General features: G+C 42.4%; 1 protein-coding gene across 1 annotated transcript; it reads left to right on the top strand.

Annotated features, from left to right (window-relative positions):
- Nucleotides 1-290: 290 nt before the first annotated feature.
- Nucleotides 291-25,897, top strand: SHMT2 (serine hydroxymethyltransferase 2). The gene is made up of 12 exons (XM_087925458.1): nt 291-651; nt 4,372-4,563; nt 6,193-6,272; nt 7,476-7,676; nt 8,308-8,389; nt 10,267-10,389; nt 10,483-10,622; nt 16,836-17,001; nt 19,834-19,933; nt 23,401-23,556; nt 24,541-24,648; nt 25,466-25,897. The coding sequence occupies exons 1-12, from the start codon at nt 619-621 to the stop codon at nt 25,591-25,593; spliced, it is 1,509 nt and encodes a 502-aa protein (XP_087781584.1). The 5' UTR covers nt 291-618; the 3' UTR covers nt 25,594-25,897.

Genomic DNA, 25,897 nt, shown 5'->3' with positions numbered 1-25,897 from the left:
GAGATGCAACAATGGAATTTTGCCTCTTGTATTTTGACTTATTTTGCAGGTGTACAAAGTATAAGAGGCTACTATAGAGCTTGTGTGGTGGAGTGGCAATAAATTAATGAATTAAACAGGCAATCACACAATGTTGTGGAAAAGCAGCCACTTTTCTAATTTTCTTGTCTGGATAAACGCGAGGTGTTTTGACCCAAATTCAGTCATGAGAGTCAAATTCAACCCACCCCATTATGGGTCTTAAATGTTACATTAAGAACATATCCTTCGACGTTACGTCACTGACACTTGCTTTCGCTTTCACCGAGACAGACTGAAAGAAAGTTCATTCCTTCTTCCATAACAGCGATCGCCGCAGATGCCCGTCCCGAAGCCGCCGCTGATAAGAAGGGCAAGCAAGAAGGAGCATCGAGAGTAAAAACTACATCTCCCATAGTGCCTTTTGCACCCGGTAGTAGCTGGCAGTGGCGAAGGAAGAGCCACGCGTTTCCCTTCTTTTTTTTTTTCTTTCCCTCTCCCCCTTTTCACCAGCTCAGCGATTTTTCTTTGGTCTTTGGACTCACTTAACGTGAGCAACAGCTTGTACAACAGTTTGCACTTTCCTCGTCTTAGGCTGTTATGCTGCCTTTCCCTTTTAGACACTTTGCCAAGGTAAGATGCGGTGCGAATTGCAGATGGGGCTCTCGTGGAGGGGAAGAGAGCAAGTTGCTTTGCCCCCTTGAAGTGGGAGCAGAGGGGCAGCTGCTTCATTGGTCACTTCTGAGAAGCGCTTTTGATGTTTGGGGCCTCTTGGGATGGAGAGCGGATGACTTGAATTGCAAAGCATCAGGGGTCTGACCTCAATGGTCGTTTTCCCGCCCCCCCGCGCCCCCCCACCCCAAGCCGCATGGAGGGTGATGGGTTATTCAAAAAGGCCTAAGCTGTTCTCCACGCTCGGTTCAGTTCTTCTACTTCTCTGAACAGCAATAAGTTTCGCTGCTCCAGGAAAGAGCCATCTCCTCTCCTCCTCTCTCCCGCCACCCCCCCCTTCATTTTATCTCTTTTGTTTTGAATGGGACTGTTAAGTGTGCAAGTTTAGAAATCGGAGTTTCTTGGGTAGAGGAGTTTATATGCCCGCCTGGGGCTTATAGCAGGGATCTGATAGCGGCACAGATCGTTGCCATTCTGCTACTCAATTATTATTTAATTCTGGCTAATAGCTCTTGGAAGCGGCACAGAGCAAGGCGAAGAGTTATCTTGACGTTCAGGACTGAGACGCTATTATCAGTGGAAACCTCTCCAAGCAGTCATGCTTTGCTGATTTTTATGAGCTAATTTTTTTGTAACATCTCTTTTCTTTCACATACTGTCCTATCTGACATTGCAGCTTTGAAGAGAGGAATTACAGAATTGGTTAGGGCCTCCAGCGGGCAGGAAGGAAAGAACAGATCAGAGACAAAACTAACTTTGTGCAGTTACTCTGTGACCTGGCTAAAGGTCCCTTGGCAGTAACTCTGTTGGACCCTGGAACCATCAATAAAATGACCCGGCCTCTCTGATTTGCAAGGCTGTTGATTAGATAATGTCATTAAAATCCTCCTTTAAAAAAAAAACACAACAACAAAAAAGATGAAAGGTTGTGTGGGCAAATTCATCCTTGCAACCTGTCAAATATCCCTTTCCTTTAAAAAAGGAATTTAAAATTTTTCCCCCTGGCAAACAGCATTGGAGCATTTCATCCTTAAAGCCAAACTTGACGCATTCTTAAAGTTTTGCTACTTTGCTGATGCAACTTATATGAGGTCGTTGCATTTTGTAGAGGAGATGATGGTTGGCTGATAATCCCTTTAATAAAGAAAATGAAAGCCAGTTGTTTTGTTTTTTTCCCTCAAGGTGCCTGTCGTTTGTGGTAATGGCCTTACTTTGAAATGAATTTTAGTGGCGGGGGTAAGGGAACCAGTACAGCTTTGTAGACACATACACACCTAGAAGTTCTTCCCTGACTGGATTTACCAGCTCAGCAGCACAAACAGAAGCCTCGGCTGTTCTTCTCAACAGAGGCCTACTTGCCCATCTGCAGTACAGAGCCATCTCTGTCTCACCAGACCTTGAAATTGACTGTCCCACTCGCCCCTCTAGCTTTGTCTTTTGAGTTCTCACTCCATTGCTCATTCATTGAGTCAAGTGGCTAGAACTGTAATTCCTTTTCTGAGTTCCATTTGGGTAGGATGCTGTAAGGAATGTAAATGCCATTCTGAAAATTCATTGAGACAACTTAGAGCGAAGTTGACTAGCTTCAGCAATTTTGGTTTGCATGCTTGCCAGTATATAGGACTGTGTTCTTTAATGTTAGCAAAAGTAATATTTCGCCTGCATGATTTCCTTTCCCCCCCAATCTTCAAAAACTACCACTGTGCTCAATAACTGTCTGATGACAGAAATTTGTAATTTAAATTTCTTGCTATCCATGATATTTATGTGATGATAGTCTAGTTCTGACATGAACATGATTTCTACTGGTCACTGCTGCAAGAGCCAGCATGGCAGAGTGAGAGAGTTGATCTGGAGATCTATACTGGATCAGTGTAACTTACTGGGTAATCTAGTCTTTACACCATTTTCCTGCAACCTCACAGCCTCCAAAAACAATGGACTCTCAATAAAGGAGAAATGAGGGATCGTTGGTGCTCTCTGAACTTGCTTGTTTTCTTGCAGATGTTTCATTACCCAAACTAGGGTAATAGGGTAATAGTTTGGATAAGGAAAATCTGCAAGAAAACAAGCAAGCTCAGAGAGCATCAAGGATCCCACAATGGACTCTGTTGACAATGTTCTTTGCACTATTGGGAGTTGCGATATTAATATGCTGTATCTGGAGAATTCCAAGCTGTTGAAATCTGTACAGGCAGTAATTCCCAAACTTGAATGGCTCTAGATGCTTTTGGAATATGATTCCCATCATTCTTTGCCATTCCTTATGCTGATAAGAGCAGTAACATCTGAGGACCCAAGGGTAGAGTTTACTGCCAAGTCTGGTTTGGCAGTATCTTTCCTGTGATCTTAATTACACGAAGGAAGAATTGAACTGTATCCTAAACCTTGCAAAGACATCTTTGAGGGATCTGGCCCTTCCCTCACTGGTCTCGAAAAAGGAAAGCTGCTTTAAACATATAGGGCTTCCTCAGGGATTGTGGAGTTTTTATATATGAACAGTCTTTCCCCCAATTTCAAGCATTGGCCCTTAAGATTGCTATTGATCATCTGGGGATACCTCGCTGAACTTAAAACCAGCCCTGCTGATCAGACCTAGGCCCATTTTAGTCCAGCACCTTGTTTCTCATAGTGGCTAGTCCGATATCTTTGGGAGGGCCTCCCAGGCAGGATATTCCCCTCTTCTGTCATAATTCCCTTGCAACACTGTTTGAAGGCATAGCATTTTGAGTTATTAAGAGTGACAATTTGGGAACCAGAACTCTCTGTTCCCAGAATGCTCTTCTCCTTGCTACAAAGCTTTTTTTATAAGTATTTTACTGCTTTGGAAGATTTATCTTTCTGCTCAGTTGTCCCCTGTCCACCATTATTCTCTTTCTTCTGTCAGATAATAGGCTCGAGGTCACATTCTGAGATGAACTAAGAAGAATGGGACCAGGAGCAAGGATTTTTCTATGGTAGCTCTTCCACTGTGGAATCTGTTGTCCTTGGAGATATACTTGGTCCTCTCAATCCTGCTTTATAGGAAATCTCCAAAACCTTCCTTTTTAAAGAAGTCTTGGTGTCTGGTGAGGGGAGAGGAAAATCTTCTTATTTAAACAAGTCATTTTTTTTTCCTCAGACGTTTCCTAATCTCATGCTTTCTTTTCTTATTCATATCGTTGACCTCAGTAGCTTCCAAGTTTGGACACTCAAATGAAATTTAACTATCCTTTAAATTATAGTTGGTGAGGCAGTGTTAGAATGCAGTACTGCGGCTACTTCTGCTGACTGCTGGCTGTTCGATTCTCACTGGCTCGAGGTTGATTCAGCCTTCCAACCTTCTGAGGTCGGTAAAACGAGGACCCAGATTGTTAGGGGCCATAGGCTGACTCTATAAACTGCTTAGAGAGGGCCGTAAAAGCACTGTGAAGCGATATGTAAGCCTAAGTGCTATTGCTACAATCATTGGTCCTATGGAATGGAACTATTTGGCATTCTTATCCCACAACATCTGGAGCTATAAAGGTTTCCCTCCTAGGTGGCCATTTCAAATATGTATTAATGGGGGCTTCCAGTAAAGGATTTAGATAACAGATAATATACAGTATGTTTATATGTTTTTGAAGAATCAGTTGTTTTCTGATCGGGATGGCTTATGCTGGCTCTCTTGTGATCCTGTCTGCTCTTTTACCTTCTCAGCCCCTACAAAGATGCTGCCAAGCAAGGGGCAGCCTGCGGGCCCAGCACAGCAAGGCAGCTGCAGCTTCTTCCAAGGAGGCATCAGGCTGGACTGGGCAGGAAAGCTTGGCAGAGAGCGACCCTGAGATGTGGGATTTGGTGCAGCAAGAAAAAGATCGCCAGTGCCGGGGACTTGAACTCATTGCCTCAGAGGTGAGTGACAGAAGCATCTTCCTCCTCAGCCTGGGGTTAAAGATGAAATGGAGGCATTTTACTTGGGATCCTTTCAATGGGGGAATGTTGTCATCTTCCTTGATTCCTAAAAACATATACTGGGAATCCTTGACTTACAACAATTCATTTAGTGACCATTTACAAGTTACAATGGCACTGAAAAAGTGAATTATGGCCATTTTTCACATCTATGACTATTGTAGCATCCCCATGGTCATGTGATTTACGTTCGGTTGCTTGACCACTGACTCAACATTTATGACGGTTGCAGAATCCCGGAGTCACGCAATCCCCTTTTTGCGACCTTCTGACAAGCAAAGTCAATGGGGAAACCAGATTCACTTCACAACCGTGTTCCTAATTTAAGAACTGCAGTGATCCACTTAACAGCTGTCGCGAGAAAAGTTGTAAAATGGGGCAAAGCTCAGTTAACAAATTTCTCACCTAGCAACCTAACTTTTGGACTCAGTTGTGGTCGTAAGATGAGGATTACCTGTATTCAGCAGAGGGTTAGTTACTTTACTTCCTAATGACAAATGCACCCAGATCTTTAAGAGTACAAATTATGGCTTTTCAGTTGTATTCTTCTGTGTCCATCATACTTCTGGTACAGTAGCAAATCACATATTTCTTGAAAACCCACAAACCATCTGAAAAGGCAATAGATTTCCATCCTTTCATGGAACTGTTCTTCTTCCCTCTGCAATGGATATGTGATCGCAGAGCATGGCCCATTAGTAGATTGGCCTGATGTCTGTTCATTTGTCACAATTCAGTACATTTTGTAGAATGTGGATTGAAAATCTCTAGTTCAACTCTTTGCAGCTGCCTAGAGAAACTTATTGGGACTGCTGTTCTGTCAAATTAGGTTGTCTATTTGCAAAGTAGTCTACCTTTTAAAAAAACGTTGCAAGAATTAAACAGTCTGTAATGTCTTTCCTGTCGTCTTGCAATATTAATGGATGGAGAAAGGATTATAATTGCCTTTAACAAGAAATCAACAACATATTTTTCATATTGCCTAGCCAAAGTTTAAGAAACACCAAAATATTATTTCTCTCCGGATTTGGAGTTCTCCTCTTCTACTATAGGGTTTCCTGCCTAAGCAGGAGGTTGGACTTCAAGTTCCCTTCATTACTCTGGTAATTCCAACTCTGTTATTCTATTCCATTCTAGTAGATATTCACCCTCACCTGTTATTTTATGTTTATCGTACCCTATGACTATTATTAAGTGTTGTACCTTATGATTCGTGACTCTTGACGAATGTATTTTTCTTTTATGTACACTGAGAGCATTTGCACCAGAACAAATTCCTTGTGTGTCCAATCACACCTGGCCAATAAAGAATTCTATTCTATTCTATTGCTTGCTTCCAAAGTGGCCATTACAGCATTGGCTCCACTTGGAAGGTCCTAAGAAGGAACAGCTTAATCTTCCCATTGTGTTCATCTGAATTAAGCTGTCACTCCACAAAATACGGTGTTTTTCTTCTTTAGCATAAGAGAACCAAAAATGTCTATTGAGTTTCACTTTCTTTTCTTTTCTTCCTTCCTTGCTTTCTTTTTTTCATTGTGCACTTCCTTTTTTCTCTTTCTTCAATTTCAGAATTTCTGTAGTCGGGCTGCCTTGGAGGCCCTGGGATCATGTCTCAACAACAAGTATTCAGAGGGCTATCCAGGCAAGAGGTAGTGTACTTTATTATGGGACCCAAAAAGACCTTAATAGATTGGGATGGGCAGATGTGAGAATGGATTAAAAAGAGATTGCCTGAATTTATCCTCAGCAGTTTGCCTTAGGATAAGAAAATACGGTAGTCTTTGACTTACAACAGTTCATTTAGTGACTGCTTGAAGTTCCAACCGCACTGAAAAAAGTGACTTAACGATAATTCTTCACACGACAGTTGCAGCATCCCCCCATGATCAAAATTCAGGAACTTGGCAACTGACTCATATTTATGACAGTTGCAGTATCCTGGGGTCAGGCGATCCGTTTTTGTGACTTCTGACAAGAGCAGTCAATGGGGAAGCCAGATTTATTTAACGGTTGTGTTACTAACTTAACTGCACTGATTCACTTAACAATGATCGCAAGTAATGTTGTTAAAATAGGGCAAAACTCACTTAATGAATGCCTTGCTTAGCAACAGAAATTTTGGCCTCAATTACAGTCATAAGTCAAGGACTACTATATGGCCCTATAACTGTGGTTATATTCCAATATGTCCACCAGTCCTATTCACTAAACATTTGAAGGATCATGATCCCTCCATTCAAGTCCTACAGCATCTCAAGCACTGCACCACACCACTTTTCACAAAGTGATATGTATTTATGGTACACACTGATACAGGTATATGTACTCAGATATCCATTACTCCGTCAGAAGGAGGAAGCCCTATTTTTTTGTTCTCTTGGATTATCTGGGAGTGAAGGCTAAGGAAGCCTGTAGATCCTATTGAACCCTTCTCACAGGCCTGGCGTTTGCCAGCTGCATGAAATGATTTGCCTTCAGAAGAGACCTCAGATTTTGGTAAGGTCCATTGTGGGGCAGATACAGTGATAGGTTGGCTCTGAAAGTGACCTCCGATCCTGATGGTGGAGATAAGAAACGTGTTATAGCTATATTTTGGAAACCAGGGGGGAGGGAAAGTGTTGTATGGGCATTTATTGTGGACCAGGTGCCGAGACTTACATGGAGAGAAGAGGTGGCCAGAATACTTCGTTAGGAAATGGTTGCCAAGGTAATGTTCTTTGTACACTGCAATGGCATAGAGGAGAAAGATAATTTTTTTTTCTAATTTTTTTTTCTGTTTCAGAAATTATGGTGGCGTTGTGTGTTTTTCTGTTACTAACGTTTCCTTTGTGGCTATTGATCTCCCGATGCAGGTATTATGGTGGTTCTGAGGTGGTGGACCGCATTGAATTGCTCTGTGAACGCCGTGCTCTTGAAGCTTTTGACCTGGATCCTGAACGCTGGGGGGTGAATGTCCAGCCTTATTCTGGGTCCCCGGCCAATTTTGCTGCCTACACAGCCTTGCTGCAGCCTCATGAACGTCTCATGGGCCTGGATTTACCCGACGGGGGCCAGTACGTGTGTGGATTGGGGAATGATACTTGGGGAGGAACGCCTCATGAGATGTTCCAGTCTAGGAGCATATCAGAAGAGGCTGAAAGAGAGGATTGGGCTGCCACAGCTGGGATAGCTGAGGGGATAGAGAGGAGGATGGTGCACAAGAATAACTGGGAGAATGAGGATCTGATCCACAAGAAGAAGGAGCTGAAGAAGCTGGGAGAGACAGGGAGGAGGCCTAGAATGACTCATAAGTGGCCATTTTGGAGTACCCTTTTTTGACCAGCAGTCTCGTAGTATTACCTCATCGTTGTCTGTCTCTTATTTAGGCATGATGATGTTTTCTTTAGTTTTGACCTGTGGATGTTTTTGTCATCCCTGGATACCAAAATGGATGGTGGTGATGATGGGTGATGTTGAAGAGCATCTGCCTCTTCTCTTTCTGGGAACTGCTGTCCTTTGTGTCTCCCCATAATCCACATAATCTCCATGCTGCCAGTCTCACGGTGGCCTTGTGGAGGAAGTGCCTGGCTAATTTGTAATCCCTTTAGACATAAATATTTGTTCCCTTAGCTTCCTGGCTTCAGTTGGGCTATGATTGAGGCTTAAACTTTTGTCTTGACAAAATGTCTTCCTTCTTCTTGACAGCCTGACTCATGGATACATGTCGGATGTCAAGCGTATCTCGGCCACGTCCATCTTCTTTGAGTCCATGCCTTACAAACTCAATGTGAGTAAATGGGAGTTCAAAATATTTGCATGGCCCTGATTTCCTTTTCTGCTTCTGAGAGTAGGTGGAGAATGCAGATCTAGAATGGTGTGCTAAAGAGTTCCTGATCAAAACTTAGTGCATGCTGTGATTCTGGATGCAGGCAGAAGTTGGGAATGAAGATCCCATTGAATTTTGTAAAAATCTAGATTTCTTTTTAATGATAATCTTAGTGACAACCAATTGCAACAGTTTAGCTTCTGTGGTGCCAGTAAGTGTGTGAGCGGTGTTTTCTGAAATCAGAGTTGTGACTGAATAGGTTTTCCAGTAGTTGAGAGGATGGTGGGGAAAGTTTCATTTACACATGGACTGGACCTCCCTGCAGCTGACAGAAATCAGAATAAATTACACTCATTAGTAAATTGTGCAGATTAAGTTGTGAAGAAAGGAAACATTGGACATACATATGCTTAAGTTATAGAAATAGGATTTCATGATCACCAGTTTTATTCATTCATTTATGTTCACAATTCAGTATTGTATCACCCCTTCGCCCCTTTGTAGCTTCGATGTCTCTCTTCTGGATATGCTGTGCCCAAAGATCACTCTTTTGAATAACAGTAGATTTTTTTTTAGACTAGATTTTTTACTTCTGGGTGAAGTAATCGTTGTTATGCTTGGCTGGTTGAATCTAACCCTGATGCTTGCTGTCAGCTTTTATTTTCTTTTTAATTGAAACAGAGAATCACTTTCTCAACTAGTGCCCTTTATTACATCTTCATGTGTTTGTTAAATATTAAAGGTATGACCTTGCAACTTTCAAGGTGGTTTGTAGAATTTTGACCATGTTGACTGGAATGTTCCAGACATTGATACTTGCAGTCTGGATGATGTGTCTGGATGATGTCTGGTTGAGGAAGGCTAATTCAAAGGCTCTTATCTGTCATTCCCACATCCCCGTTGCTGGTTTTCTACCTTCAAGGTATGCAAACAGGTTTGACGTTGAGGATCCTTATTGCCAGCACTGAAGGAGAAAGGAAAACATCAGGATGTATTTATGTATCCACTACAGGCATCCAATAAAATTATTTGGGATTTCTTTCACTTTTAGTTCCAGCCTGATTCTCTGTGGATGCTCTTGTTTGGATTCTCTTGCATTAAAAAAAATCTTTTTAGAAAATCAGGACACTGATTGTTGGCGGTGTCAACCAGCTATAAATATAGTGGCTGGGAAGTGATGGCTAGTAATATCTCTACTTCAATATCTTGGCTGGATTTAATGCAAGCTTCTAGAGATGATGTATTTCCTGTAGGTTGATCTACACAAGTATTTGTACTAATTTTGCCAGCATTTGGAGGAAGACAGTACTGGTAGGCCTTGACTTATAACAATTCATTTTGTGACCGTTCAAAGTTACAACAGCAGTGAAAAAAAATGCCCCCAAAGTGCTTTATCAAGGATAGTCTAGTTGCCTCTTGAAAAAGCACATTTGGGACAACACTGACCTGGATGACTGAGAATCTCCATAGACATTTAGCAGTGAAAAAAATGACTTGTGAACATTTTTCACAGTTATGACCATTGCACCATGGTCACGTGATCCAAATTCAGATGCTTTGTACCTGGTCATATTTATGATGGTTGCTGTGTCCTGGGGTCACGTGATCAACTTTTTACTTCTGACAAGCAAACTCAATGGGAAGCCAGATTCATTTAACAACCGTGTTACTACCTTGACAACTGCAATGATTCACTTAACAACTGTGATAAGAAAGGTCATAAAATGGGGGAAAACTCACTTAACAAATGTTTTACTTAGCAACATAAAGTTTGGGCTCAATTGTGATCATAAGTTGAGGACTACCTGCATTGATTTGTTTCTCTGTCCATTGTCCAGCCCAAAACAGGACTCATTGATTATGACCAGCTTGAGTTAACGGCTCGGCTGTTCCGCCCACGCCTCATCATTGCTGGCACCAGCGCTTATGCCCGTCTAATTGACTATGCCCGCATCAAGAAGGTATGTCTTAGTGGATTGGGAGGACAAAGGTTGAACTGAACAGACGGCAAAGTGGTGTGAGCTGACCTGTCCTCATGTGTCCCTTTTTGTCAGGTGTGTGAAGAGGTGAAGGCCTACCTGCTTGCTGACATGGCCCATATCAGTGGTCTGGTGGCAGCCAAAGTCATCCCATCACCCTTTGACTATGCTGACGTGGTGACTAGCACCACTCACAAGACTCTGCGAGGTGCAAGGTAAAAGCGTGATATAGATGGGCATGTGCCATTCTATGTGGGCAGCAAATATATGTCCCTCAGCCAGGGATCAAGGATTTGGGGAACTATACAGTAATCTAACAATATCTAAGGAGCCACAGTAACCCCCTTTTTTTCAGTTGTACCAAGGACTATGGCTATATATTCTATATTCAAAAATCCTGAGTCAAAAACATTTTTAAATAACATCAGGGTATTGCTGTCTGAATCTGTAGAAAGCAGCTGACATATACATACATACATACATACATACATACATACATACATACATATATATTCTTTCTTATGTATGGTATTTAGGTTTCTTCAGGTATTTTCCCACGTCTTAATATTTGTGCCAAGCCTGACACACAAGATTAAAAAGAACCCAATACACAAGCCTGAGGATGGCAGATGAGATTCTACTGAAACATCGCTATAATAAAAGCACAAATATTAAGATGTGGGAAAATACCCCAAAAACATGTATGTATGTATTTTCTGAGGTTTTCGTGGGTATTTGTATGTGGATCTTTAGTTATTCGGGTTTTCTCCCACATAAAATTGGAAGTATCCTGGCGACGTTTCGACGAAATCTCATTCATCATGTTCAGGCTTGTGTCTTCGGTTTTGTGCTTCTCGGAGCATAATAATCCTACCAGCAGACAAGCAACAGTGGTTATGAACACATCTGACCACCAAACCAAGTTAACCAACCTACTCCAAGACCCCACATACAAACCCCTAAACACAGACCCCACCACCTACCTAGAAAAAACCACCAGATCCAAAATAAAAGCCTCCCCCATCAGCGAAGAAATCCAGCAAAAATCATACCCAGAGAGAAATCATCCAGATGCCCTAAACTTTATGGTCTCCTCAAGATACACAAAGAAGGAACCACACTTAGACCAATAGTCAGCTCCATAGGCTCACCTCTACAAAACTTAGCCAAATTTCTTGCCAAACAACTACAGCCCTATGCAGAATCCATCAACTCACACATAAGAAACTCATTCCAGTTCATTGAGATCATAAAGAAACAAAACTTACAGCCCAGTGACCTACTAGTGAGCTTTGATGTCATATCCCTCTTCACCCAAGTGCCTATAAAAGAAGCCTTGACAGCCATCCAAAACAAATACAACCCCCCAAGCACATTCTAGATCTGACCAACCACTGCCTATCCAATACATACTTCACCTACAACGGACAAAAATACAAAAAAATAGGAGGAGCACCCATGGGATCACCCTTCTCACCTGTCATTGCAAACCTCTACATGGAACACTTTGAAACACAAGCTCTAGAAAAATATGATCACAAACCCAAACTCTGGCTCAGATACGTAGATGACACCTTCATAATCTGGCCACATGGGAAAGAAAAACTGAACAACTTCCTCACACACCTCAACAGCCTACACCCCAAAATACAATTCACCATGGAAACAGAAGCTAGCAATCAACTTCCCTTCCTAGATGTCTTAGTATACAAAAAATCCAATGGCTCCCTAGGACACACCATCTACCACAAGAAAACACATACAAACCGCTATCTACACGTACTCTCACACCACCACCCAGCAGAGATCAATTCCGTAGCTGAGACACTCATCTCCAGAACAAAATGCTTAGCCGACGAACAACACCTAAAAACCGAACTACACACTCTCGCTGATATACTAACAGCCAATGGATTCCAAAGAAAGATTACCCACTTAATCCAAAAAGAAACCCCAACCAAAATCCAAGACAGAGGACAAGAGAGCAGCAAAGCCCTCCTCCCATATATAAAAGGCACTACAGACAAAATCAGCAAGATCCTCCAAAAACACAACATTAAGACAGCATTCTGCACAAACAGAAAAATATCCACCATCCTAAGAAACCCTAAAGACAGAATCGAGTTAGAAAACCAAGGAGTATATGAAATCCCATGCACCGTCTGTCCCACCACATACATCGGACAAACCAACAGAATAAGTGCACGCATTGAAGAACACAAGAACTCAATCAAAAAAGAAGAACCGACCTCTTCCCTGGTCCAACAGCTCAAAGCCACAGGACATGAGATTGACTTTAAAAATACCAGAACTATCGCCAAAACCAAACACTTCAACAACAGAATAATCAGAGAAGCCATAGAGATAGTAAAATGCCCAAACAGCATGAATAAATGAGATGATACCTCCCGCCTACCAGCCATTTGGAAACCCGCCCTCATTAACGAACGAGTACCTAACATGAAGAATGACACCAGACCCACACCCACGAGGGCCACACAAGATGCTACCACCACACTTCCACGTAGAAAGCAGACTCACACCCACACAGATGATGAGACACGACCATGGACCAGAAGCCATACCGCAGCTACATCACTACCCGCTTCAAACCCCTCCGACCCATACATGAAACGAACAGACGCCTACCATGAAGATGTGGCATGATCACGAACACGAAGCCAAACAATAGGATCACAACTCACCAGCTCAAATTCTCCAGCAACTAAGACCAACCTGAGCACAACCAAGCCCCCACCTGAACAGAACACACCCCCAGCCAATGAGAACACAGCCAACCCTCCAACCAATCAACACAGCCAAACCCCAACCAATGAGAACACACCCCACCCATCAGAACACAGCCAAGCCCCCACCCAATCAAATCACACCCCCACTAGCAGTTAAAGGAAGAAGCAGCTGCAAGCTCACATTACTCCAAGAAGCACAAAGCCAAAGACACAAGCCTGAAGATGACGAATGAGATTTCGTCGAAACATCGCCAGGATACTTCCAATTTTACGCGGGAGAAAACCCGAATAACCAAAGATCCAGATACAAATACCCGCGAAAACCTCAGAAAAATACCCGTGAAAATATTCATAAAAATATATATATATATATATATATATATATATATATATATATATATATATATATATATATATATATATATATATATATATAGATTTAAGAACATAAGAACTCAATCAAAAAAGAAGAAACGACCTCCTCCCTGGTCCAACACCTCAAAGCCACAGGACATGAAATTGATTTTAAAAATACCAGAATTATCGCTAAAACCAAACACTTCAACAGCAGAATAATCAGAGAAGCCATAGAGATGAAAAACGCCCACACAGCATGAACAAACGAGATGACACCTCCCGCCTTCCAGCCATTTGGAAACCCGCCCTCATGAACAGACTGTTTTGATGTTGTGTTTTTGGAGGATCTTGCTAATTTTGTCTGTAGTGCCTTTTATATATGGGAGGAAGGCTTTGCCGTTTTCTTGTTCTCTGTCTTGGATTTTGGTTGGGGTTTCTTTTTGGATTAGGTGGGTAATCTTCTTTCTTTGGAATCCATTGGCTGCAAGTATCGTTGGTGAGAGTGTGTAGTTCGGTTTTTTGGTGTTGTTCATCGGCTAAGCATTTTGTTCTGGAGATGAGTGTCTTGGCTACGGAATTGATCTGTGCTGGGTGGTGGTGTGAGAGTGCATGTAGATAGCGGTTAGTATGTGTTTTCTTCTGGTAGATGGTGTGTCCTAGGGAGCCATTGGATCTTTTTGTATACCAAGACATCTAGGAAGGAAGTTGGTTGTTGGCTTCTGTTTCCATGGTGAATTGTATTTTGGGGTGTAGGCTGTTGAGGTGTGTGAGGAAGCTGTTCAGTTTTTCTTTCCCATGTGGCCAGATTATGAAGGTGTCATCTACGTATCTGAGCCAGAGTTTGGGTTTGTGGTCGTATTTTTCTAGAGCTTGTGTTTCAAAGTGTTCCATGTAGAGGTTTGCGATGACAGGTGAGAGGGGTGATCCCATGGGTGCTCCTCCTATTTTTTGTATTTTTGTCCATTGTAGGTGAAGTATGTATTGGATAGGCAGTGGTTGGTTAGATCTAGGATGTGCTTGGGGGGGTTGTATTTGTTTTGGATGGCTGTCAAGGCTTCTTTTATTGGCACTTGGGTGAAGAGGGATATGACATCGAAGCTTACTAGTAGGTCGCTAGGTTGTAAGTTTTGTTTCTTTATGATCTCGATGAATTGGAATGAGTTTCTTACGTGTGAGTTGATGAGAAACCACAAAAAGAGAAACCACAAAAAGGTTTCTCCTAGACCAAATCAACAAAGATCTCCTCACACTCCACCTCAGACTCAGCAACAAGATTCACCCTCTACTTTGGGTTTTGAAGATTGACACCAGACCCACACCCATGAGAGCCACACAAGATGCCACCACCACACTTCCATGTAGAAAACAGACTCACACCCACTCAGAAGATGACACACGACCACAGACCAGAAGCCGCACTGCAGCTGCATCACTACCCACTTCAAACCCCTCCGAGCCATACACAAAGCAAACCGACACCCACTATGAAGATGCAGCACGACCACGAACTCGAAGCCAAACAGCAAGATCACAGCTCGCCAACTCAAATCCCCCAGCAACTAAGACTAACCTGAGCACAACCAAGCCCCCACCTGAACAGAACACGCCTCCAGCCAATCAGAACACGGCCAACCCCCAAGCAATCAGAACACAGCCAAACCCCTACCAATGAGAACACACCCCACCCAATCAGAACACAGCCAAGCCCCACCCAATCAAGTCCCACCCCACTAGCAGTTAAAAGGAAGAAGCAGCTGCAATCTCACATCAGTCTGAGAAGCACAGAGCCGAAGACAGAAGCCTGAAGATGATGAATGAGACTTCATCGAAACGTTGCCTAGATACTTCAATCTTACACGGAGAAAACCCAACAACCAAAGATCCACACATATATATATATATATATATACACATATACACACACACACACACGACACACACACACACACACACACACACACACACACACACATACATACATTGACCAATAAAAGAGAATATTTGGGTCAAATTGTGGGGTCCTTGGTGCTCTCTGTATTTTTCTTGCAGACATTGCATTAATCAACTAGCTATCATCAGTGCTAGTGGAGAGAGCACCGAGGACCCCATACAGTGTTGGGGCAGATATATCAAAGTCTTGATGCAATACCAATACATTTTTCTTCATTTGACCTAGTTGTATCTTCTAGGTCAGGGGTGTCAAACTCGATTGTAATTGAGGGCCGCATCAGGGTTGTGCTTGACCCTAGGGGGGGTAGGGGTCGTAGCCAGGATGGGTGTGACCAGCTCGATGTCACTCATGTCAGGGGCACTTGTGGCTCCCGAAGTCCGCTTTCAGTTGCGACATCTTCCTGCAACCCTCTGCCAGCAAAAACGGAGCTTGGGAGGGCTGCCCGCAGTCCTCTTGAGCTCCATTTTCGGTTGCAATGGCCCCCTGCAGCCCTCTGCCAATGAAGCTCCATTTTCGCTGACAGAGGCACCAAAGGCCGATCCTTGGCTATTTCCAGGGGGGGGGCTGTGGGCCAGATCTAAGCACCCCGCAGGCCGGATCTGGACCCCGAACCTTGCGTTTGACACCCCTGTTCTAGGTTTATAGGTTCTGTGGTTTTTCTGCCATTCCCAGTATGGAAAGTGTGAGTTACTGGGGAATAATAGGAATCATGGTGTCACCTGTCCATAGTCTATTGAGCAAGCAGACTATGTTTTATCAGATTCAAGTCATTAGCATTGCAGAAGTAGCCAGCTGGGGATTCTGGTAAACTTAGTCCAAAGTTAATTAGGAGAGATTGTCTTTGGAGTTCAATACAAAGTCAGGAAAGGATGGTGCATTGCTGATTAGCCAATAAGTGAAATTGCAAGTCAAAGAAAGTACATCTTTTAAAAAATATTGCCTGTCTCTTGTCACTTTTTGCCTGCATATATTGAATTTTGGAATGGTAACAATACAGAATTTTTACTTTATTTATTTGTTTGCTGCCCATCTTGCCGTGAGGTGATTCTGAACCCACAGAGATTTCTGTTTAGCTTCTTTGATGACATCTGAGATTTCAGTACTTAGAAAAACAAGAAATTTACATTTTTCTTTACCAACGGAGTCAAAAGGAGGTGAATTTGCTTCCTGTTGCTACAATCACCGCTGTTGTTTTTACCTCAGTAGAATTACTGCAAACATGGTCTTGACGAAGGACGTTATATGGATGGAGGATTATTTTTTTTTTATAATTGCAAAAGCCTTGTTCAGCCTTGTACCTTTTGGAGCAATATTTGCAGTAGACATCTGGACTTTCATTTTTGACGCATCCATCTTCGTATTGCACACAGATCAGGGCTGATTTTCTATCGTAAGGGTGTCCGTTCTGTGGACAAGAAGAGTGGCCAGGAGACCCTTTACAATCTGGAGGACAAAATCAACTTTGCAGTCTTCCCCTCTCTGCAGGGCGGCCCCCACAACCACGCCATTGCTGCGGTGGCAGTGGCACTGAAACAGGTAGGAAAGGAGAGGTCTGGTTTTCTTTGGGGTTTGGGTGGTCATGAGTGGATTTTAGCACAGTTACCGGTAGTGACATGAAATATTGATTTTTCAAATCAGTTTAAGATTGGTAGTCAAGCCTTTGGTTTATGGGTTCTTCTCAAGCGGGGAGTAGCATCCTCTTATCTCTCTTCAGTTCTAATTCTGGAATTTAATTGGCCTTTCACCTTGGCCAAGTTGGATGTTCTACCCTCTGACCGTCCCTTTCCAACAGTGCTTTATCTCCCTTTGCAGATAGGAAAACCAAGGAAGATACATATTATCTCATTTTAAAAAAAACACCCCGGTAAACAGCACAATGTGTATCTGTTTCTGCTTTTATCTGAGCAAGACCGTGACGTATCTTTCCAGGTTGCCCAATTTTGTGCTATCATTTGTGGCATCCATCTTACCTGTAGTTGAAACTCAGCACAGATGTCATGATTGCCACTGCTCTTTATGCTACAATTATCATTACAGCAGTGCATTTTATGTACTTTCATTGCAACATTGCAGTCAAAGAATTACAAGTCGAGTTATTTATGTTGTGCTTTCTGGCCCATAGGCCGTAATAGCAATCGCACTTAGATTTATATACCACTTTCCAGTGCTTTCCAGCCCTCTCTAAGTGGTTTACAGAGTTAGCCTATTGCCCCTAAAAATCTGGGTCCTCATTTTACCCACCTTAGAAGGATGGAAGGCTGAGTCAACCTTGAGCCTGGTGAGATTTGAACAGCCAAATTTCAGGCAGCCGGCAGGCAGCAGAAGGAGGAATAAAGATTTTGATTTGATTTGAAATGGAATGAGCAACATGTAGTCTTCTAAAGTCTTGGATGGTTAGCAGCCTTTAGAAAAGGGAAGCGTCCAACAGGCAACTAAGAAGGATTTTGCTGAGAGCAACTAACCTGCCTTGGCCCTTTGTGTTCACAGTCTACTTTGCTGAGATGCCAGAACAACATCTGTTGACCAACCATTGCAAAATATGGCCAACTAGGTTGTTTCCACGTTCTCTATCCTTGTATCACCCAATCTAGTTGTAAATCCAGAGTTAATCTGAAGGACAATACCAGAGGATTTATGTTGGCAAATGAAGGCTAATATGCATGACCCAGATAACGTGACAGGATCCAATCTGAGTTGGTCACTGAGAACGAAGATTTATTCTTCCAAGCTTTCAGGCTTGTGCCGGAACCCATCCTCAGGAAACTCCTCTCTCTCTCTCCAGAATGTGTCATTCTGAAGATGGGCTCCAGCATGAGTCCCAAAGCTTAGAAGAATAAACCTTTAGTCCCAAGGACTGACTTAGATTGGATTTATGTTGGGACAAACAAATATGAAGTCATCACGGTAGAATAAATCCCAGAGAATCCATTAGAGCTGAGTTTATTGCATTTTTGCTGTAAAGAGGATTGTCTTCCTTATTTGATTCAGCATGGTGGCTCTAATCCTTCTGGGAGAAACTATAACTTGCATTCCCCAACTTGGTGCCCTCGATACTCATTGGATTTGAGTTCCATTCTGGGAGCTCAGGAAGTCTGGATCGAACTCTGAGTAATCCAGAGATTAGGAGTCTACAGAGATTCTCAGTCATCCAGGTCATGGTTTGTCCCCAAAGTGCTTTTTTTCAAGAGGCAAAGGGACTTTCTGGTTTTTCTCTGAAACTGTTTCATTTCTCATCCGAGAAGCTTCTTCGGCTCCGAAGAAGGATGGGAGTTTTTGAAATGAACATAGCAACGCACTAGAGCTCTGCAACGTTTTGGATTTAAAAGAAAAACGTTGCTTAAGAACACAGAAACATTCAGGTAGGATCTGTTGGCCACTCCTTAAAGCATCTTCACCTTTTCCTAGGATTGTGCAGCTGCAAAACAGTTCTGGGAAAAGATGCATTTGATTCCAGGGGTTGCTGACAGATGCTACATGTGTGCCTGCGTGCACTGTGAAATTGCGAAATTGTCTACATGCACTGTAATCTTGTATTACGCCTACAATATCCTAGTAATTTAATGTTTACCAGTAATACCTTTGTTGGCTTTTTAAAAACCACAACAGTGTAATGCAGTTTAAGAGATTCTGTGCAATGCAGCCTTTGGATATATTAGTTTGGCCGGGTAGATAAATAGGTTCTATTAATACATCACACTAAGCCATGCTTGTTTTAAGCATGCTCAATTGAACAAGCTGTAAACAGGGTAGAATTAGTCTTGCAGACAGACAAAATAATCCCGGCTTCTTGATCTAACTTTTTAAGATGATCTTGTCTTATAACTTTGAATTGGTTAGGGAGATGGGTGAGTGCCAGTGTTCATCATATACACTTAAAAACCACGTGTGTCCCTATTTTCACATAATAGTATAGTTTTCATAGCAATAGCAATAGGCTTACAATTTATACTGCTTCATGGTGCTTTACAGCCTTCTCTGAATGGTTTATATATACAGCATATTACCTCCAAAATCTGGGTTCTCATTTTACCTACTCGGAAGGATGGAAGGCTGAATCAAACTGGAACCAGTCAGGTTCAAACGCCAGACTGTGGGCACAGTTAGCCTGCCATACTCTAACCACTGTGCCACCACAGGCTTTTTTTTAAAAATCAGTAAGCCATGAACAAATCATGGTTTCTAACAAAGGTTTAATGCCCTAAAATGTGATTGATCCTGAATGGGCTTAGCATAATGTGGGAGCCCAACTATAAAGTTGTCCTTTAAGTCTTCATGATGGGACATCTTGAGTCCTGTGATGTCTTATAATGTCGTAAGTAGGATAAGTAATGCTGATTCTTCCCAACCTTGCGTCCCTTTCTGCTTCAGGCCAGCTCACCCATGTTCCAAGAGTATTGTCAGCAAGTACTGAAGAACTCCAAGGCCATGGCAGAGGCCTTGCTACAACGAGGATACACTCTTGTTTCAGGTATAGTGAAGATCTGTTCCCATGTGCGGTAGAGCACACATAGGAGCAGCTTTTTCTGAGCTGAGCTGTTGCCCACACTAGACGACTTACAACAGTCAACTCAGTGACCATTCGAAGTTACAACAGCACTGAAAAAAGTGACTTATGACCATTATTCAGACTTATGACTGCTACAGCATTCCCCAGGGTCACCTGATTTACATTCAGATTCTTGACAGCTGAATCACACTTATGACGATAGCAGTATCCCCCAGGGTCATGTGATTATCTTTTGCCACCTTCTGACAAGCCAAGTCAATGTTCACTTAACCACCTGGTTACTAATTTAACAGCTGCAGGTGACTCACTTAACAAATGTGGCAAGAAAAGTTTGTAAAATGGGGCAAAACTCACTTAACAAATTTCTTACTTAGCAACATAAAATGTAGGCTCCATTGTGGTCGTAACTTGAGGACTACCTGTATTTTAATGTTCTCCCCCATTTGTAGCCACCATATAGAATGATTCTTAGGTAAGAGAGAATAATTCTAGGCTAGCTTTCCATATGATGTGTGGGTGGATGGACATTTTCATGTGGGATAGAAATCTCCACCAGCAATCTGAACTGGTACAAGTTGCACTGTTCCTCCTTTACATTATAGTGTTGTGGTTGGCCAGCGGCAGGTGCAGACGGCTGAGGAGAGCGAGGACTCAGATGAGGGGCCAGGACCATTAGGGAGTGGACTGCTGCCTTCAGAGATTGTGGAGGCTGGCAGCAGTGATGAGGAGGTTCCCGAGGAGCCTGTGCCAAGTGCGCATGTGCACAGAGCTGCTCGCGGGAAACAGCAGTTACAACAGCATGGGCGACTTGGGAGTAAGGCTGCAAGGTAATGGCCCCTCCTTCAAGAAGATAAAAGTCAGCTGTGAATGAACGTACTTTGCAGAAGGCAAAGACGTTTTGAAACTCCAGCCTCAGGGACATTCCAATATTCTGCGTTTGTATTTGAACATTTTTGTCTTGCAAATTATTTCTTGTCTGTTATCTTTTGGCAAGCCTCGCACAGTTTGGCAAGGCTTGTGCTTATCACAGCGAATTATTTTGTAAAAGCATTACAAGATTTTTATTCCTTTTGGTTTGTGTTTGATTTGTCGGAAAAGGGCGTGGGTCAGAACATATAGCCTTCTTTTGATGCTTGAAGAAACTGGTTGTTCAGGCAATATCCATGAAGAGGCTGTACAGGTAGTTCTTGACTTTTCAAAGACACAACACGGCACTGAAAAAAGTGACTTATGACCATTTTTCACACTTATGACTGTTGCAGCATCCCCTTGGTCACGTGAACAAAATTCAGACACAAATAAAGGCAATTATATGTGTCCCAGGATAATGATACAGGATCAAATTTGGGTGGGCCAACGGGACCAGAGAATGAGGTTTTCAGACATGGCAGCCAATTCGTATTTATGGACGGTTGCAGTGTCCCAGGGTCACATGATCAGCTTTTGTGACCTTCTGACAGGCAAAGCCAATGGGAAGCCAAGTTCACTTAACAACCAGGTTCCTCCCTTAACAATTGCAATGATTCACTTAACAACTGTGGCAAGAAAGGTCATAAAAATGGGGCAAAATTTACTTCACAAATGTCTTTTTAGCAACATAAATGTTCGGTTCAGCTGTGGTTGTAAGTGGAGAACTACCTGTATACAAGCAGATGTGAAGGGCTGACATGTTTGGTAATGTAGTAAGTCTATGAAAGAATGTGAACAATATTGTGATAGGAGGGAGGACACATTCAGATGGTCGACTCAGCGAAGAACTATATAATATTTTCAAATAAGATAAAATCCCTATGATGTTGAGGTGAACAACATAACATGAAATTTATTGTGCCAGTGGAGGTATTTGCTTAATACTGCTGTATATGTAGTTTTCAGGGCTATGTGCCTTGTAATGGGGTAATTCTTAGTGGGTACAATGGAGGTCACTATTGTCCCCAGGTGAAATGGAGATTTAGTAAAAATATTGCCTATTAAAGTTAAAAAAAAATGCTTTTCTAAGAGTTTTCTGTCTCACCTTTTCCTGGTAAAAAAATGCTTTCTCTTATGCCATAATAATCTCAGGAGAATCAGGTTAGAATTATTTTTTTTTAGCTACTTGGACTATTGCATATAAAAAGAAATAAAAGCAGGTTCAATAGAGATGAAAATGAACTTTTCAAAGAAATCATGTAAACCCGCACACGGGGGCATGACATCTTCTATTATCCCTGCTCTGAGAGCTGAAGGGAAGGTGGATTCTATACCCTGTTCTGAGACCTTCAAGGAGAACATAGTTACCCTGTGGAAATCATTGACACAAGATTTGTTGGCTTGGAGTTTGGCGTCAGTAACATGAAAGAGTTCATTTACTTCATGAAGGAGATATCTGCCATATCTTAGCTGTGATTAAGAGATTCTGATTTGGACAGAAAAAGCTGGACAAGAGGCACTTTTGCCTTGAATCAGCATGGCAATTCTATTTGGATGTTAATCAAAATAACATTTTTGGGGTTATTTTTATTTTTGAACATACATCAATATCATTGCATGGACAGTGTGGCATCTGAGTGTCATTCATTTTGATACAAAAGTAATATTGATGCAAATGAAAATTAGTACATTAATCAAACTTACGTGATCTAATGTTATTATACATATCTGTATCAGCACATAGTCCTTCATTTTTCAATTATTCAATATTTGCTACATCTAACAGTAATAAACATTGTTTTCGAGCACAGCTGATAATATCCTGTTTCAAAATCTAATCTTAACATCTAACATTCAATTTAAATGTGTTATGTAAAAATATGTATAACAATATTCCCCCTATTTCTGATTTTTTAATCTATTCTAATTTTTAGTACAGCCAATCTTTTTTTTAAAACACCTTTCTATCCATCATCTCTCATCCTCTTGGAAATTTCACTTCTTTTCTTTTTAACTTGCCTTCCATATTCCTCAAAATAACTTCTAAATGGACCTCTAATTATAGAGGTATAGAGCAGTCTGCACTTGCAGATAGGCATTATGGGAGTTGTCCATTACATCTGGAGCAGTGTTCCCCAGCCTTTCTGGGTTGGCGCCCTGGCCTGGGGGGTGGGGGGAGAGAAGAGGGGGATGGCTTTCTGTGAGGGGCAGGTGTGCGTGCCCAACTTCATTTGTGTGAGTGGCGAGTGGGGCTGTGAGCATCAGCAGCGGCGCTCGCGCAAGTGGAACTGTGAGCGCTGGCGCCTGTCACACGTGCAAATCAAGCTGCATTCACGCCAGCCTGCTGTTCATGTGGTCTGTTTGTAAATAGGCCACGGTCTGGTATTGAGGACCACAGATTGGGGACCTCTGATCTAGAGGCTATCCTACCAGGTTGGGCAAAGCTTTTATGGAGAATTGCTGGGGATTAGTTAGATTGCCTGGAGAAAACTTAAACTCTTCTCACTCTTTTGGATTAGGTGGCACAGATAACCACCTAATACTACTGGATCTGCGCCCAAAAGGCATTGATGGAGCCCGGGCTGAAAGAGTACTGGAGCTAGTGTCCATCACTGCTAACAAGAACACCTGTCCTGGGGACAAGAGTGCTTTGACACCTGGAGGTTTGCGACTTGGTAAGAGCAAGGAGTATATATATATATATTTTAAAAGATTATCTGGTTGTTTCACAGCTGTGGATAATCTGTCTTAAAAAGGTTCTGCACCATGGCAACCTTGATTTCAGATGCATTTTTAAAATACTGTTTTTACTCGTAGCGAACTAGTTTAGAAATTCAGGAATGGGTGCACATTTCATTAATGCAGAATGGACTACATCCAAGGGTACATAAGCATTGTTCAGAAAATACAGTTAAATATAATTTTTTTTGGGGGGGGGGTTAATTATTTTGGGCATCCTCAATCTACTCTTCAGCACTTTGAGCTATTTTAGGAAGATCCATGGAGTTGGAAGAAGAATCCATTCAACACTTAAACTATTCCTTCAGTGGCTGAATGTATTTAAATACAATCCTTGCAAACGCCGATGTTGCAGGATTCAGAATCACACGCTGCTGAGCATTTCTTATACACACATTTTACTTTAATCTCCATCCCTTACCTTGCTGTAGAAGAGTTTATATATATATATATATACAGATGGGAAAGGGAATTTGTAAACTGAATTTACACCCCTGAATATGTGGGGACTTTTCCCATCTTATACACTACAGCAAGGATCTTCAAACTTGGCAAGTTTAAGACTTGTGGACTTCAACTCCCAGAATTCCTGAGCTAACAGAGACTGGAGGAGGAATTCTGGGAGTCGAAGTCCACAAGTCTTAAAGCTGTCACGTTTGACAACCCCTGCACTACAGCATGGGTGTCAAATTCATGGCTTCACATTGCCGTCACATGACGTTTAGCAAAGTTTTCCCCATTTGCGGAGCTGGGGTGGGTGTGGCCTACGCATGATGCATCCAGCCTGCGGGCCATCAGTTTGACACCCCCGCACTACAGCCGTATCCACTCAGGGTTTCACAGCATAGCATTTGTTTGTAAATTTGGTCTTTGGATGTTAAAAGCCACACTTCTTGAGATTATTTTGACTTTTTCCATAGGAGCACCTGCGCTTACTTCCCGACGGTTCCAGGAAGCTGATTTTCAAAAGGTTGTTGAGTTAATTGATGAAGGAATCCAGATTGGACTGGATGTCAAGAAGAAGACCTGTAAGTTAATGGGTTATGAAAAGCCAGCATCTGCTGGTCCTTATTGGCCAAGTCGTGTCCCCGTCCCGTCCCCCCCTGTTCCTCCCCCGTCAGTGAATTGAAATAGAAATTGCATTGGTTGAAAACGTGGAGATATTTGGTGAACTACTTGGTTATGTTGGATGGATTTGTTACATTCTTTGCTTTGTTTTAACTGTGGTTCAGCTGTGACTCGCGTGGTAACAAGCATCCTCTGAGCGCTGCCTACCGTCTTTTTATTGATCTTGCTATGTAAATTTCAACATACATCCAAATTTTCCCACCTAAAAATGAAAGTGGATTAATGTGCTAACACCCACTAGTCTAGATTTTTTTTTTTTAGTTTGCTCTCTTGCCTGGAAGAGAGGGAAAGCAAATGGATAATACCAGAGGGGGATATGGAAACCCATTGGCTATAAGGCAGAGGTCTCCAAACTTGGCAACTTTGAGACTTGTGGACTTCAACTCCCAGAATTCCCCAGCCAGCCATGCTGGCTGGGAATTCTGGGAGTTGAAGTCCACAAGTCTCAAAGTTGCCAAGTTTGGAGACCTCTGCAATAAGGCAACCTTCCTCAACGTGATGTCCTCCAGATGCGCTGGACAAATTCCCATGTTCACCAGTCAAGGCAGGAGAAGCCTGCCTTAGGGATTAATTATAATTATAAAAGAGAAGTAGGAAGTATTTGGGAGCATTTGCGGATCAGAGGGTTTTCTCCTGTGACTCGTATTTTTTTCCATATGTCGGCAACCTCCAGCTTATTTACCCTCTCTCTTTCTTTTTTTTTTTCCCCCACCACAGCCAAACTGCAAGACTTCAAATCCTTTTTGCTTTCTGATCCAGAGACGAAGCAGAGATTGACAGGTCTTCGGCAGCGTGTTGAAACCTTTGCCCGTGCCTTCCCTATGCCTGGCTTTGACAAACGTTGAGATCGGATTCAACCGAAGACTTGGCTAACCCATTACCCCTAGATAGCCAACAGGCTAGACATGAAGAATCCCTGAAGCCTTGTCTCTCAGGGCTTCGTCTAGTGGAGCCCTTCTTCAGAGGTGATCTCCTTGGCCATTCCCACCCCCCTCTATTCCTTATCTCCATTTTATAATGACTCAGACAACTTACTTGGTGTAAAAGAACTTGGCTCTGATTCCCCATACATGTATCGCATTATGCAGAACGACTTGTAAGAATTAAAGTGATCCACCTCTTTCTATGAATGAAGACATTTGAACTCTT

The sequence above is a fragment of the Pseudonaja textilis genome, chromosome 2, assembly GCF_049901715.1.
Source record: "Pseudonaja textilis isolate UNSWEBS1 chromosome 2, rPseTex1.2, whole genome shotgun sequence".
NCBI lineage: Eukaryota > Metazoa > Chordata > Lepidosauria > Squamata > Elapidae > Pseudonaja > Pseudonaja textilis.
Note: the sequence above shows the minus strand (reverse complement) of the source record. Positions and strands in the feature narration are given on the sequence as shown.